Below are 16,703 nucleotides of genomic sequence, written 5' to 3'. Positions count from 1 at the left end.
AACCAGTGATCTAGAGCAAGCATGTCAAACTCAAAGGTTAGCACAGGCCAAATAAACAGAGTTTGACATGCTTGCGTTTATGTTAGCATGTGGTACTGATTTCAGATTATGTTTTCCAACTGATAAATCAGCTTTCCACCAAGACGTATAGGAGTACTTCTGTATAAAAATTAAAAACAACACCCACATTATTAACTTAGTACCTATTGTTAGAGGACATAATTTGACCAAGAATATCTGAAGTAAGTGCAAGTTATTCTGAGGTTCTATGATAATAATAGACTCTTACGTTTATAAAGCATTACTCCTACAGCCCTACGCAATTTCCTTCTGTATATGCCTTCATCCTAGACATCAAGGTATGTTCTGAGTTGGTGCCTCCATCCGTGGGCCCAGGAGCTCATCTAGTGTTTTCACTCAAGTGGGTTTACAGGCCTCTTTTTTCTATCAGATCTCTGACTGTGTGAAGCCTTTCCACCTGCCTTTCATTTTTTTCCTTCCTGTAGCTTAGTCACCTTGAGAAAATCCCCTGATGCTTTGCATGTAACACAGCACATTTGTAGGCCAAGACATACTGTGAAGCAGGTAAATAGTGGTAGTGTATCAAGAATGAGAAGCCATAACTTTAGTCTGACATTATATATAATCATATGGTGTCTTCTGGCACCATGCTCAAATGCTTGAAAATTGAGAAGCCCTTTGAAAATTTTCAGCAAAGGTTTAACTCCACTGAATAGAATTAACCCACTTGCTTATCATTTTATTTTTTTAATCCTCACAGGAGGATATGGTTTTTTGTTTGTTTGTTTGAGAGAGAGAGACGAAGGGAGCGAGGCAGAGGCGGGCGGAGAGAAAGAAAAATACCAATGTGAGAGAGAAACATTGATCGGTTGCCTCCCGTATGAGCCCCCAAAACTGCAACCTGGGTACATGCCCTGACTGGGAATTGAACCGGGTGCATGAGATGATGCTCCAACCAATTGAGCCACACTGGCCAGGGCCACTTGCTTATCTTTTACTTAAACCACTATTCACAATAATTTATGGTTATTATATTGTTTTGCATTTTAAAATACTGTTTCTTGCCCGGCTGGTATGGCTCAATGGTTGAGTGTCTACCTATGAACCAAGAGGTCACAGTTCAATTCCCAGTCAGGGCACATGCCTTGGTTGCAGGCTCGATTCCTAGTAGGGGACGTGCAGGAGGCAGCTGATCAATGATTCTCATCATTGATGCTTCTGTCTCTCTCTGTGTCTCCCATACTCTCTCTGAAATCAGTAAAAACATTTTTTAAAAAAAGATTATAAAATAATGTTTCGCCCTAACCGGTTTGGCTCAGTGGATAGAGCGTCGGCCTGCGGACACAAGGGTCCCATGTTCGATTCCGGTCAAGGGCATGTACCTTGGTTGCGAGCACATCCCCAGTGGGGAGTGTGCAGGAGGCAGCTCATCGATGTTTCTCTCTCATCGATGTTTCTAACTCTCTATCCTTCTCCCTTCCTCTCTGTAAAAATCAATAAAATATATTTTAAAAAACAAAAATTAAAAATAATAATAGCCGAAACCGGTTTGGCTCGGTGAATAGAGCATCGGCTTGCGGACTGAAAGGTCCCAGGTTCGATTCCGGTCAAGGGCATGTACCTGGGTTGCGGGCACATCCCCAGTAGGAGATGTGCAGGAGGCAGCTGATCGATGTTCCTCTCTCATCGATGTTTCTAACTCTCTATCTCTCTCCCTTCCTCTCTGTAAAATATCAATAAAATATATTTTTTAAAAAATAAATAAAATAATAATAATAATAATGTTTCTTTGGTGTATTTTCTATAATTTTTTATTTCAAATATACTATGGATTTAAATAGCATTGTGCATTAAATAATCTTGTGAAATTAAACTAGAAAATAAACCCAACATTTTGTTGTTTTAGAAAATACAATTCCAAACCTACTTGCAAATAATTTTGATCTGTAGCCCACTTATAAACTGGATATTTCATTTATATTATTCTATGAACTATTACATATTGGTCAAAATTATATTTGGTGCTACTTTGAATATGTATTGTTAATATTGCCATTTAAAATAAAGCCTTCTGCAATTTTCTAAATGTGTCACTCTTAGTGTTAGAAACAGTATGGCAGTATACACTGAGTGGCCAGGTTATTATGACCAGCCATATTATTATGACCACCCCATCAGTACAATGAAGTGAATTAGTTATGCAAATAATAATAATAAAACCTTGAGAGTATTTGCTTAGGAAGTTTTCAATATTCAGTATTTTTGGAAGTGTCAATGAAGTACTGATGGAGTGGTCATAATAATCTGGCCACTCAGTGTATGTCACAGTGATTTTTCCGTTAGTCTTCCCCTTTTGACCCTGGTAATTTAAGGTCACATAGAGAAAAACCATAAAACGTGTTAGAATTCTGCTATGCCCGGTGTAGATATGGTGAGAACTTAGATTTTATTTGTGCCATTTCTATATTGCTTTTTCTTGGATTTGAGGGAAGATTTCATACTGTGAACCATATGTCTTACAACCCTGTAAAGCCTATCATAGCATCATAATTATATTTGGAGAAAAAGTTGTGCAGCCTTCTTAAAAGATGTTCATTATTTTTTATTAGTGGAATTTATTCTTAAATCATAATTTCCAACATATTTGCCTTTTCTGTTTGTAGCACAGTCTTTTAGAATATGTATATTCTTTTATGAAAATAGAAATTACTGCCTAGCTGATTTGGCTCTGTAGATAGAGCATCGGCCTGTGGACTGAAGGGTCCCAGGTCGATTCCAGTCAAGGGCACATGCTTGGGTTGCAGGCTCGATCCCCAGTAGGGGGTGTGCAGGAGGCAGCCGAACAATGATTCCCCTCATCATTGATGTTTCTCTCTCTCCCTTTCTCCTTTCTATCTGAAATCAATAAAAATATATTAAAAAAGAAAAGAAATTACCGCTGCATAAAAGTCAAGGCAGCTGAAACCATTTCCTTTTATTTATCCAAAGCAAAATAATGGAAGAAGCATACATGAGCTGCTTTTAGGCCTTATATGAAAACAGTGATATAATTGTCTGTAAAGAAAACAAAAAACCTAACATACTTGACTAGTCTATAACATTCATGTAATCATTATGACTTTTTTAAAAAATAGGAAAATCACTCAGCTCTATGTAATTGGTAAATTAAGAGGAAACTAAACGTGTTTGTCATAACTCATTATGATAAACTTTAAAATTCTCTAATTCTTCTATTAACTAATGAGTTTTGTCAAATATTGCTCTGGAGGTAACCACAAACCCTATTTGTTTTAGTGATCTGGTTTTTATTAGCATTGTATTATTTCCTAATATTGGGAGAGGGTTTTAGTCCTTTAAAAAAGCAGAATTATTTAATTTTTAAAAAGTATAACTTCTAGGAAAATGTTCTCTTATTGTTCAAAAGTTTTCACTTAGAAGACTTATCCTGTAGACAGAGTAGGCATGTGGCCTTGGACCCAAAGTTTTCATTTTCATTTTTTTAAAAATCAGAAGTAATATATGTATACATGTATATGGTAATGATTCTATGCAGGATTATATTTGTATTTATGCCAATATGGTCATAAAAGTATAATTTTTAATTTTTTTATGGAGAATTGCTAAAGTACTTAGGGTCTAGGAAAGTCATCACGCAGCCCTGCGTTTTCCTTTTTAGAGACTTTTTAAGATACCTTCATTCCTCACTCGCATTTATTTTCTTTTCTTATACGATGGTCTTGTCCATACTTAATGTGCAACTGATGGCTGTGCTTCTTGAACTCTAACATAGCAAATTGCATAAATCATAAGCATCTATCTATGAAAAGCAGCCAGCTGAAAAAAACATAGAAGTAACTTTTTGAATGGCATTGTAGCATTATGCCCTCAAGTTCAGAACAGAATGCTCTGTGCCTAGAATACTGTGATAGCTGCTAAACTAATCAGGATTTAATTGTTTAATTTAGGGTGCATGTAATGTGCAAATAATAACACTCTGAATGTCTTCTCATTTTTTCTTAATAACTCTTCCCTGCTGTCAGAGTCAATGCTTGAATTATTTAATTAGAGAAATTTTTCTCCCACAGCTCGTTGCATTCTGTTTCTCATCATTTGGCTCATAACTGGAGGAAGGCACCACTTTTGGTTCTTGCCAAATCTGACTGCTGATGTGGGCTTCATTGACTCCTTCAGGCCTCTGTACACACATGAATATAAAGGACCAAAAGCAGACTTAAAGAAAGATGAAAAGTCTGAAACCAAAAAGCAGCAGAAGTCTGACAGTGAGGAAAAGTCAGACAGTGAGAAAAAGGAAGATGAGGAGGGAAAAGTAGGACCAGGAAATCATGGAACAGAAGGCTCAGGTGGAGAACGGCATTCTGACACAGACAGTGACAGGAGGGAAGATGACCGATCCCAGCACAGTAGTGGAAATGGGAATGATTTTGAAATGATCACAAAAGAGGAATTGGAACAACAAACAGATGGTGATTGTGAAGAGGAGGAAGAAGACGACAATGATGGAGAAACAACTAAATCTTTACATGAAAAATCATAATCTGCCTAATTTGGGGACTAAAAAAGTGCAAGAGGTTGGATTTCTATGTTGGCTGATCATCATAAAGCATACCTGACATTTGTAGCATTCTTTAAGTCCACTTACTGAAATGTATTTGACATCCAGGGACTATTCAGTCCTTCATTTCATAGAATACTATTATTGGTACAGTCAGAAGCCATTTATAAGTTTTATCTATTTGATAATTTTACAGTACATAGGTCTCATTAATTTTGATAGTTGTCAAAGGTGCACTTTCCACAATGACATTGAGATTAATGGCATTTTTGATAGTTGTATGGCTTTTTACTGTTAGACTAATCAAAATAATTAAATGGATAAAAAGAAACAACAAAATTTCAGATTATGTGCAGTTATGTAGCCATTTCACAGTTTCTTTGAGATGAAATGCTTAAACTCACTGTTTTTGACAGTTAACTTTTGTTGATTATAAAATTATATCAGGAAATTTCTAAGATTCTAAGTTAACAGGGTTCAAAAGCATTCTGTGGAAACGAGCCAACTAGTATACTGAAACAGCACTTGTAGTTTAGCTACAAATTCTCCTTTTCCAGCTTAGGAAATCCAAACTGGTTTGTACATCGGATTCAGAGAGGGGTGGTCATCTCCAACAGAGAAAGCAAGCGCGTTGAGTGGGAGGGTATGACTCTTCTTCCCATTTCGTTGTCGTAAAGTAAATGTATTCTGTACATAATTTACAAATAAACATTTTATTTTAATTGTTACTTATTATTTAGACATTTTCCTAACACTTAAATTTGTAAAATTAAGACCATCTAAGGGTATGTTTTTAGAGAAATGGAAGTTCCAATAACCCACAGAACATCTGTGATCTTTCTACAGCAGCTTCAAGTTTTGTGCCAACATTCCATGTATTTGAATGAGTTAAAACGATCCTTATTAAATAAGAACAGACTTAAATTAGCTGTTTGTACGCCTTAATGTTCAGTTTGATTTATCTTAAATCTCTACATTCTGAAGTGGGTACTGTATTATCAGACCTGGAGGCACTGCTATGAAAGATAATTCACTGTTCTAAAATATCAATTTAAAATAAAGAGCATACAAGAAAACATGAGAAAACCATTGGACTCTAATTGCTTTGAACTAGGTTTGCAGTTTGATTTTATATCTTGCATATTTTAGTTAAAAATCTTTGGAAAAATCTTGAGTTTATTTATAAGCATAATCATTCCTTGGAGCAATACCCATAAACTGATAATGAATATTAAATTATTTTCCTTCAGTCACAGTGAGAGCATTTTGCTTTGTAGTTGAAATAGGTGGAGTCTGTAGGTCTTCATTTTTCTTTAGGCCGTTTCCCATCTAAGTGTTTAACTAGAGATACTAAATTTTTCTATTGTGAAAAAATATACTTTCTGTGAACTGACATATTTTATTACACACTAGAGGCCCGGTGCATGGATTTGTGCACCAGTGGGGTCTCTTGACCTGGCTTGCGGGGATCAGGCTGAAACTGACTCTCTAACATCCCCTGAAGAGTCCCGGATTGCGAGAAGGTGCAGGCCACACCGAGGGACCCACAGGTGCACAATCGGGGCAGAGAAGGACCGCGGGAGGGCTACAGGGTGTGTCCGGCCTGTCTTGCCCAGTCCCAATTGACTGGACCCCAGCAGCAAGCTAACCTGGTCAGAGCGTCTGCCCCCTGGTGGTCAGTGCACGTCATAGTGACTGGCCGAACAGTCGAATGGTCAGACACTTAGCATATTAGGTTTTTATTATATAGGATAGCTTTATTGATTTTTTTTTTTTTAGCTTTATTGCTTCTTAATAGTACTTCTTGTAAGTGGGCAGAAGTGTGGCTGTTTGGTATTAATGCAGCTCTACCAAGGCTGCAGTCATTTTAAAAGTTTTCTCCTAGTAAATATTTATTGATTTAAGTGTGAGGCGTTTTCTCCTCACATTTTCAGAGCTCTCCTGCATAAATTTCCACAGTTAAAGAGATGCATAATTATAGCTCCTGAGCTTCTTAACCACCAGTAGCATTAATACCTATTTTGGGGTATGATAATGGTATCAAAAGTGTTTCTCAGAAATAAAAATAATCTTTAACTACTATGACAATACTCAACATTTATTTTACAGCTCTCTATTATATATATATATATATATATATATATATATATATATATATATATATATATATATTATATCTCCTCTTAAAAACCTTTGTTGCATGGCAGGAAAATCAGCTTCTTATTGATGTTTATGTGTTCTTACAAAATGTTAGTACAATTTTTATAAATACCTGCTGGTCCCTGGGGGAAATATCATTCTTGGTTAGAAAGCAAGTTAGAAATTTCACCTCAGTGTCTTACTATGTAAGGTTGTGTACTTTAAACAAACATAAAAATCAAAAGGCTGCCACTGTTATATCCCTCAGCGTAGGTGGCTGTCTTTGCTGGCTAATATTAAATATTCTTATGCCAGAGCCTGGAGACCTGTTTATATTAGCCAATGAAATGGTGATTTTAAAAAAAAGAACTTTGGGTTTGCCATACTACTGAAAAGCCTGCACATGAGGCTTTGGGATCGTGTAGGGTTGATTGATTGTGGAGTGAGTATAAATAGGCCGAACTAAGTGGGATTGACTTCACCAACTGAGTCTACGTAAGAATAGTGCTTTTGTGACTGTTGTTAAAGTTAATGTATTAAATAGATTGTTTTTCTTCTTATCTCTATTGATTTCTTTAGTTTGCAGTGGTGATGGTTTTTAATGTTTCCGCCCTTTCTGGTTTTACATAGTAAGTACCAATTAACTGCCAACTATAGAAAAATCATCTTCTATCTTTTGTAAATTGAATTTTCTTTTAATCTTTATTAGGAACTGGAAAATAACAAGTACAGTTGATTGTCATTATTAGGGGCAGTTTAGTTCTGTAAAGTCACCGCCAAAATGCAATTAACAAATACTTCCCCAGGCTATTGTTCTTTGAGCATCTGGTCACATTTTCATTAGCCAATAATACATAAACTTGTTTGAGGTGTCTTTCTGTTCTATTGATTTACTAATGTTGAGCTCATGGTCAATAGCACTATAACTTCATGCCTGAACAAAGATTATATAATTCATGTATTTTCTGCATAAGGCATATCACAGCCTTCATTCACTTAGAAATACTAGACAGCACTTCAGCACTACATTGAAGGGCCATTTTAAACAGCAAGATCATCAAAAATGCAAAAAAAAACACCACCACAAACACCCGCACTAAATAGAGCTAAGGACATTGTTAAAATTATGAGAGCTGGAACAAGAAAAGGGTATGTCACCTTACCAACCTCAACTTGGGAACGTAAGCATTGGACAAGTCATATTTTTCACCACTACACATGACCAGGAAAGCACACAAAACATTTTAAAGAGTGGGCAAACTTGCAAATGCGAATCCACGAGTAATGAGAATCGACTGTACTTTATTATAAAGTTGTGACATATCTACAGAATAGAATTTATTGCTCAGCCATGCTCCAGTATTTCTGGAACATTGTAAATATTTGCTCTGAAAGTAAATACTTAGTTCCTAATTGTGTGTGGCAGATAGTTTGCTTTTACTTTTTGTTTCAACAGTATTTCAGTTCTTTGTTCATCCATTCAATAATACTGAGCACTTACCATGTGCCAGAATTTTACTAGGCATGGCCATGAATAAATAATACAGTTCTTCCCTTTTAGACCATCAAAGAGTGTAGTAAGTGCTATGGTGGGGATTTGCCAAATGTGCTGGGTATCTCTAAATCTCCAGCTCCTCTCTGTGCCCTGTCCCATGAGGCTGATGAATGAACCACAGCTCCTTTGCCTTCTGACCTCTGGGTGGGTTTGGCCAAGGGATGACCAGAGGTCTGAGGACGGTCAGGATATTTATTCTTTAGCCTCTCACCCAGTGAGGCTGCGTCAGCAGTCAGAGGTCACTACTTCCAAACTTCCCTTCACTACTTCCTGTTCTCTTCCCTTCTGGCCTGGGGATGATTCCAGCTCTACTGCTACTAGCATGGAGTTGCTGAAGCTCCTATGGCTCCCCTACCCCACATCTTTGTTTGTGTCTCCTCAAAGTATCTTAATATAAGAACCATCTGTTTCCTGTTAGAACCAAGGCCAATAAACCAAAGAACAGGAATTCCAATGAGTTGTTTATCTCTTTGACGGGTCATATCACCAAAATCACCACCTTCATTATAGAGCATGTCCTAAGAGTTTTGATAGCCAAAATCCCGCTCTAGTTCATATCTATGTAGATAACTACACAAAAATTAATTTGTCTTCTTTGATAAGCCCTTAAGCCAATGTCTGTGGCATTTAGTTGGGAGTTTCTGAGTTGGTCTGCTCTTATAACATAGCCCAGAGACCCTTTGAACTTAAATCCAAGGGCTTTCCCATCCAGATAAAACTTTCAGTGAGCTTTCTGTCATTTGGAACTGAAATATGACTGATTTATACAAGAAAATAAGTATAAACAGTGACACTGACGTACCTTTAGAGGTTATTGACTCAAAGCAGGGACGTGCCATAATCAAATTTGCATCTTTGACTACACTAACCACATTAAAATGAGGAGCAAGTGTAGAGGGAAGAAGAATGATGAGGCTATTGAAGTGGCCATCAAATTCTCTGACTATTTCTGATTGTTCTTAGATTTACATATTCTAACCACAGCTCCCCTCTTAATGTTTTCAAATAATTTTAATTTTTTTTCTTATTACAACTCAAAATACTTAAAAGCAAAAATAAGGAAACAGAAAACCCCCAAACCTACCCTTCAGGAACAACCTCTGTCAAAACTCATATCTACACTAATAAAAGACAAATATGCTAATTGACTGTACCTTCACTATGCCCATCAGAGCGACTATATGCAAATTAACCCAACCAGGTGGCGGTTAATTTGCATATACCGGCTGGGAGCAAAGACTGAAAACAATGTGGAAGCAAAGCACTGCAGAAGGGAGCTAAGTAGAGGCAGCGGAGACAGGAACGGAGCCAAGGCTGCAGAGGCGGGAGGCGGAAACCCGGGCGGCGGGGCGGGAGCGAAGCCCCTTCTCTGCTTCGCTCCAGCCGCAGGAAGCCCTATTCTTGCAGGAATCTTCCTGCAACGGGCCTCTGTGTGTGTGTGTGTGTGTGTGTGTGTGTGTGTGTATGGCCTCCTAAACCCTTACATGTGTGACTGTGCACTCAATGAGGTGGGAAAAGGTATTAAATAAATGGGATTATACCATATGTACCTTGCACTTGGAATATGAAAGAATTGATGATCTGGAAAAAGAACATGCTCTGTGAAACCATAGTATAAGCATTTTGCAGAACAAATCATTGACCAGCTTATTATATTAAACTGGAGGCCTGGTGCACAGATTCACCCACTGGTGGGGGGGTGTCCCTCAGCCTGGCCTGCGCCCTCTCGCAATCCAGGACCCCTCGGGGAATGTCGGAGAGCCAGTTTTGGCCCGATCCCCGCAGGCCCGATCCAGACAGGAGGGAGCCTGATCCTGTGCATTGAGCGTCTGCCCCCTGGTGGTCAGTGCACATCATAGTGACTGTCAAACAGTCACTTTGGCTTTTATATACATAGACTAGAGGCCTGGTGGAAGAAATGTGTGCACTCAGGGGGGGGAGGGCGGGGTCCCTCAGCTCTGCCTACACCCTCTCACAGTCCAGGAGCCCTTGGGAGATGTCCAACTAACGGCTTAGGCCCACTTCCCACGGGGAGTGGGCCTAAGCCGGCAGTCGGACATCCTTAGCACTGCCATGGAGGCAGGAGAGGCTTCTGCCACTGCCGTGCGCTTGCCAGCCGTGAGCCCGGCTTCTGGCTGAGTGGCGCTCCCCCTGTGGGAGCTCACTGACCACCAGGGGGCAGCTCCTGTTTTGAACAACTGCCCTCTGGTGGTCAGTGCACATTATAGCGACCAGTCATTCTGCGGTTTGGTCGATTTGCATATTAGTCTTTTATTATATAGGATAGAGGCCTGGTGCATGGGTGGGGGCTGGCCAGCCTGCCCTGATGGGGGCCCCCATCTGGGGTGGGGCTGGCCAGGGCGAGGGGCCGTGGGCAGTTTGTCGGCCAGCCCCACCCCTGATCAGGGTTGGGGTCCCTCTGGGGGGCAGGGCCAGCAGGAGCGAGGGGCTGCAGTTGTTCTGGTTATACTGGTCATTCTGGTCATTCTGCCATTTCGGTTGCTGGGCTTTTATTATATAGGATTGTATTTCTGCTCATCAACTTAAAGCTTTGAAATGTAAATTGATGTTAGCCCTAGGCTAAGAATATGCCAAATGCATATTACAGAGATTTCACATTACAGTGTGTTTGATAATCAACAGAAGAGGGGTTAGAAAAGGAAGATTTTATTATTAATATCCCCATATCTTCAAATATACATCTTCAACCTCTTACAATAGTGGCACTTCCCACTGCAAAGGAAAAATAAAGATCACTGACAAGCAAATTAGTCTGTAGCTGAGGAAAAGAGCAATGAGTGTGCAGAAACTGGTCTGCATTTATACAGAGTCTCTATAATACCTGTCACACTTCATGGCTGTAAAGAGCTGTTGGGATGCTGCACAAAGTAACACATCACCTCTCCATCCCTATTCTCTAGCTGCATGTACTCTGCAAGATTTACAAGATTGATCTTTAATAAAAGAAGCCTCAGAGTTCTCCACTTCTCAAATCCCTATACACTTTCTTCTACCTCCCCTTCCATCCTGCCTACCCCCAATTTAGTCTCTTTCCAAAGGGTGGATTGAAAATTTGATTTCCTAAAACAGCATGCTGCAAGGACTCTGAGGATGTCTAGTGCTTCCCTCTGTCTCTAACCAAAGTGACTTATTAAATAACAGCACTGGAGGGGAGCATGGAATGTTGTTTTAAAGTTTCCGGAGCCACAATTACAAACACATAATTTCCCTAACAGGGGAACCAATTCCTGCGAAATAAGCTGAAGTTTTCAGCCCATTGCTACCTCACATTCTTAACCCCCCACCCCCCCCACCCCCCACCCCCATACATATTGAGAGGAGTGTGGTGATCAGTAAGGATGAAAGGAATGACATTTACATTCTCAATATTGACCACAGGTTGATTTTTCAAAAGGCAATTTCAGTTTTCCGCAGCACTCAGGAGGCAGGTCATCTGAAGAATCTTGAAACTGGGAGATTTGACCCACCATCCCTTCTTTTCTTCATTCAGCCCACACTACCTGAGTCCCTACTGTGCACCAAACAATGACATACAAACATGAGCAATCAGTCCTCACAGTGCCGGGTAGGAGCAAGCGGCCAGCTCTTCCCACCCAAGAAAAAACATGATGCAGAAGGAGATCCAACTACCCCAAGAGCTGCAGTCTCTGCCACCTGCAGGCTGCCAGCCTGGCGGGAATACAGCAACTGCAAAGCAGAGCCCTGTGTGCCATGGAGACCAAACTGGTGCTGTGGGGCTTTGAGAGGGATCCTGAGGGAGAGATTGGGGAGGCGAGAAGACAGAGCACTCACCAACAAGCAAGGATTTTACCGCTGCCATCACTTCTCCCTGTTTCCTTTTTATCATCAACAAATAAATTCCAAAATTGGGAATGTTGGCCTCCAGGAGTTTACAAAGCCAACTGTTTGGAGTAGAAAGGAAGGGAACAGAACACATCTTGCTCCGCTTTGGGACAGAGGCTTCCAGCACAGAGCCTCCACATCTGCGACAATATCTCGTAAGAGGCTTGTGTTTATCCTTGTTCACGTTAAACCTGCTTAAAATAAGATCCATCAAGATGCTCGTTGCTGTTTACTCCAACCTGCCACATTACAAAGAGGAAGCAGCCCAAGACATTGTTCTGTGCAGCTGAGAACAATTCCATTTCCTTTCTGTTTTTTTCTTGATACAAATAATTATAGAAACAGACTTGTGCTATAAAATTCCATCCCTCCTGAAGCAACATAAGACCCCCCCCGCCCCCCCCGCCCCCCCCACACACACACACACACACATCAAGGTGGTCAAGAACTGTGCATTTAGAGATGGTGGCTTGCTTGCTTTGAGGTCGTGTATGGTCAACTTGCTGCTGTCTTCTGTCCTGTTACTAGAACAGCTTAATTGGATAATTAACTTACAAATGCACACATGCACCACAACCATTTTAAAATAAAATGTAACATGCCTAAAGAAAAGTGCGCATCGTACGTGCATGGCTCTGTGGATTACCACACGGTAAACACATTCATGCAACATCAGTCAGACCGAGAAGCAGAACACCAGCACCTAGAGGCCCGTGCTCCTCTCAGCCACCTGGCTCCGCCCCTCTTCACCAGGGTCGCTTTTGATGCCGTGGATTAGTTTTGCCTGTTTTTTAACTTCCTGCCAATGGAATCATCCTATGTGCGCTTTTGCGTTGGACTTTTCAACATTGTGGGATCCATATGGTCTGCAGCAGCATTTCCTTCATTTTCCTTGCAGGATGATTAATAACATCCGGATGGGAGAGAGAACTGACACAGATGAGTGAGGTTTCCCTTAAACTGGGACTCTAAGTGCAGTTAGCTCCATGTCCTTATCTCCCCAGCCTAACACTGAACGAACAGAACTGCCGATCTCCACTGAGAATGGATTCATGGTTAGAAGAGTCTTTCCGGAGAACTCTCTGACCACTGTCATTGTGACTTCAACTAGTGTTCGCTGAGCACTTCCTATGTGTAAATCCTTGTGCTGGGTGAGCGCTACAGAGATAACAACCCCAGCCAGGAAGCTTGCACTAAAAAGAAGGAGCAATGAGACTAGTACCCAGACAACTCTCATTCAAAGGCACATTCTGACTAGAGATGGTAAGGGAGATACAAGGTGCTTCTGGGAATTTAAAGTCAGGAAATCTCTCATTTGTGGGATCAGAAGAAGGCTTTGAGATGGTGTTTGAGCCTTGGGGGGTCAATAGGATGTGGAATCAATAGGATGATTTGGGCTGGAAGGAAGGGGGTGGGGGAATGGGAGATACCTGTAAATACTATCAACAATAAAAAAAAATATATTTTTAAAAATAGGGGCCCAGGCCAAAGGGGTAGCAGTCAGGTAGGGATGACTTCTCATGGAGATGGCAAAAGCACAAGCGAGTAAGCCAGGCATTCAAGTGCAGGTCAGGCCACATCCACTGAAACCCCATTGGCCAAAGTGAAGGGGTGGGAAGTATTCACTATCTCTAGTGGAGGGAGTCCAGAGTCCAGTGTCACATGACAAAGGGCATAGATATAAGGAGGCATGAAGAATTGGAACCAATAATTCCAATTCTAACCCACAGAGACATTCTCTTTTTGGGTATCCCCTCTGTTAAGTGGTCAACAAACACATTATTCTTCTGTCTTTACCCTTGATAAATATACACCACCATATTCTTTCTCAGGTTTCACATATGTCAATAATATCTCAATTAAAAAACAACACAATACAAGTGAAAAGACAGTGGAGCCACACTCTAAAATACTGAAATAGCCCTGACTGGTTTGGCTCAGTGGATAGAGTGTAGGCCTGCGGACTGAAGGGTCCCAGGTTCAATTCCGGTCAGGGGCATGTACCTTGGTTGCGGGCACATCCCCAGTAGGGGGTGTGTAGGAGGCAGCTGATCGATGTTTTTCTCTCATCGATGTTTCTAACTCTCTATCCCTCTCCCTTCCTCTCTGTAAAAAATCAAAATATATTTTAAAAAAATAAAAATAAATAAAATAAAATACTGAAATAAAATACTTGTCAACCTAGAATTCTACTATACCAATGAAAATACATTTCAAAAATAAAGGCTTTTCACCCATACAAAAGCTGAAATAATTCATTGCCAATAGGCCCACATTGCAAAAAAATGTAATAGGAAATTATACACACAGGAGGAGAACGATGCCAAATGGAAGTATGGATCTACACAAAGGAATGAATTGCACCAAAAATGGCAGCAGTGCTCAACACATGGTCTGGGAACTCCGCTGGCCCCTTCCAGGAGCTCTGCAAGGGCAAATTGCTTTCCTCATAATGCTGAGGTGGCATTGCCTTACCATGCTCACTCTCGCACACCTGCAGTGGAGTTTTCCAGTGTGACATGGCAGCGGGATCGATGCAGCGGAAGATCTGAGGGTCTAGCTTTCTTCTCTTAAGCCAGACATTCAAGAGATTGGTTAAAAACCTAAAACAACCCAGCGAGTGTGGCTCAGTGGTTGAGCATCAACCCATGAACCAGGAGGTCACAGTTCAATTCCTGGTCAGGGCACATACCCAGGTTGCAGGCTCAACCCCAGTGTGGGGCGTGCAGGAGGCAGCCGATCAGAGATTCTCTCATCATCATCGACGTTCCTCTCTCCCTCTCCCTTGCTCTCTCTGAAATCAATTTTTTTAAGTAAAACAGTGCTACTCTTCTGATAATTTTTTTGTTTTGAAAATGTATTTTTCATATTATCATGTTATTTATGGTAATTTTTAACATAACAATGAAAGAAATTACTGGTTACCATAAATATTTAAACTTTTTCTGCTTTAAAATGTCTAATACAGTAAATACTGATAGCAATAATCCACAGAAACAGAAGCTTTTCAGCGTCCTCCATAATTTATAAGACTCTGCAGTGGCTCTCAACCTTCTGGCCCTTTAAATACAGTTCCTCATGTTGTGACCCAACCATAAAATTATTTTCGTTGCTACTTCATAACTGTAATGTTGCTACTGCTATGAATCATAATGTAAATATCTGATATGCAGGATGGTCTTAGGCGACCCTTGTGAAAGGGTCGTTCGACCGCCAAAGGGGTCGCGACCCACAGGTTGAGAACTGCTGCTTTAAGGAGTCCTGAGACCAGAAAGTGCGACAGCTGCCGTTCGGAGCAGCTCAGCATTTAAAGGCCTTGGACATGGATGACTGGAATAAGGACAGTTTTGTGATACAGAGCCATGTGGTTAAAATTTTAAAAAGATGAAGGCAGGGCTTTAGAAATGGAAGCAGACAGAATAGGACCAGAGTATCTTAATCTGGAGGCTTATACAAAATGGAGGAGGGGCAAAAGCTTTGAGGAGATTGACTCGGGGGTGTAAATCATTTACCTGCTCACTGCGGACCAGTTGTGCCTGGCAAGTGTAATTGCCCGGCAACCTCCGCGATTGTTTGAGACACAGATACGGTTGCAGAGTATGGCCGCATTTGAGAATAACACCACGGAAACTGCATCGGGCACGTAGAGACACCGTCCAAGTTCCTGGTGGCGTTGTCATTCGTGGTTACCTTTCTGCCACCATGTGTCCATGTTCCTTAGAAGGAAATTGCAAACTTGCAGAAGAAAGGGCGTGGACTTTGGATTCAGGTAGCCCTGGACTCAGAACCCTGCCTAACCCTGCCTCCGTCTAGAAATTGCCGTGTGGAAGCTCACCCACTGCAAGCGTGCACTCTGCAGGTGCTCGTTTTGGATGTGAAAGTGCTGTTACTCTGGCTTTGGCTCTGACAGTGTGGCTTCTCCTGCACCAGCCCAGGGTTGGGGCCCAAGTCTCCAGCTTCTCCAATAAGCCTCAGGGCCACTCAGACGTTAACTAAATACCTTCGCTTCTTTATCTATATATTAAAAGCCTAAGCAACTGAACGATTGAATGACCAGTCAACCGGTTCCTATGATGCGCACTGACCACCAGGGGGCAGATGCTCAATGCAGGAGCTGCCCCCTGGTGGTCAGTGCGCTCCCACAGCGGGAGCGCTGCTCAGCTGACCAGCCCGTCCCAGCAGCCCACCAGCCAGTCAGCAGCCACTCAACTCCCGCTATAGTCCTGCAGGTCCAATCTAGTACTGCAGGTCCAATCTCCAGAGAACGGGCCAGGCACTGACGGATCTGCACCGCTGTCTCCTGGAAGTCAGCCTCCAGCACTGCAGCCGCTTTCCCCTCCCTAGATGCTCCGCAAGGAAGAAACGATATAAAAGCGGCCGCCAGGTGGCTCCCGACAACCGGCGTGAACGTCAGTGAGCCGGATCTGGATCCCAGGCCGGCAAGGGTGTCCCACCACCGACCGGGAGGGCCAATCGCATCCTGCCCCCCCACACATCCCCTTCGGGATGGGCACCAGTTGCAGGGCTCACAGCTGGCAAGCGCCACTGTGG

At 41.5% G+C, this 16,703-nt stretch overlaps 1 protein-coding gene across 4 annotated transcripts in view; it reads left to right on the top strand.

Moving 5' to 3' along the window:
- Nucleotides 1-5,675, top strand: part of SEC62 (SEC62 homolog, preprotein translocation factor) — a 30,049-nt gene extending 24,374 nt beyond the window's left edge. For all 4 annotated transcript variants that reach the window (XM_036347556.1, XM_036347557.1, XM_036347558.1 and 1 more), the window contains one exon: nucleotides 4,107-5,675. In XM_036347556.1, coding sequence (XP_036203449.1) covers nucleotides 4,107-4,576 — 470 coding nt within the window. In that variant the 3' untranslated portion in view covers nucleotides 4,577-5,675. The remainder of the gene's footprint in view (nucleotides 1-4,106) is intronic.
- The last annotated feature ends 11,028 nt before the right edge of the window (nucleotides 5,676-16,703 follow it).

Source organism: Myotis myotis, unplaced genomic scaffold, assembly GCF_014108235.1.
Source record: "Myotis myotis isolate mMyoMyo1 unplaced genomic scaffold, mMyoMyo1.p scaffold_m19_p_2, whole genome shotgun sequence".
Lineage (NCBI taxonomy): Eukaryota > Metazoa > Chordata > Mammalia > Chiroptera > Vespertilionidae > Myotis > Myotis myotis.
Note: the sequence above shows the minus strand (reverse complement) of the source record. Positions and strands in the feature narration are given on the sequence as shown.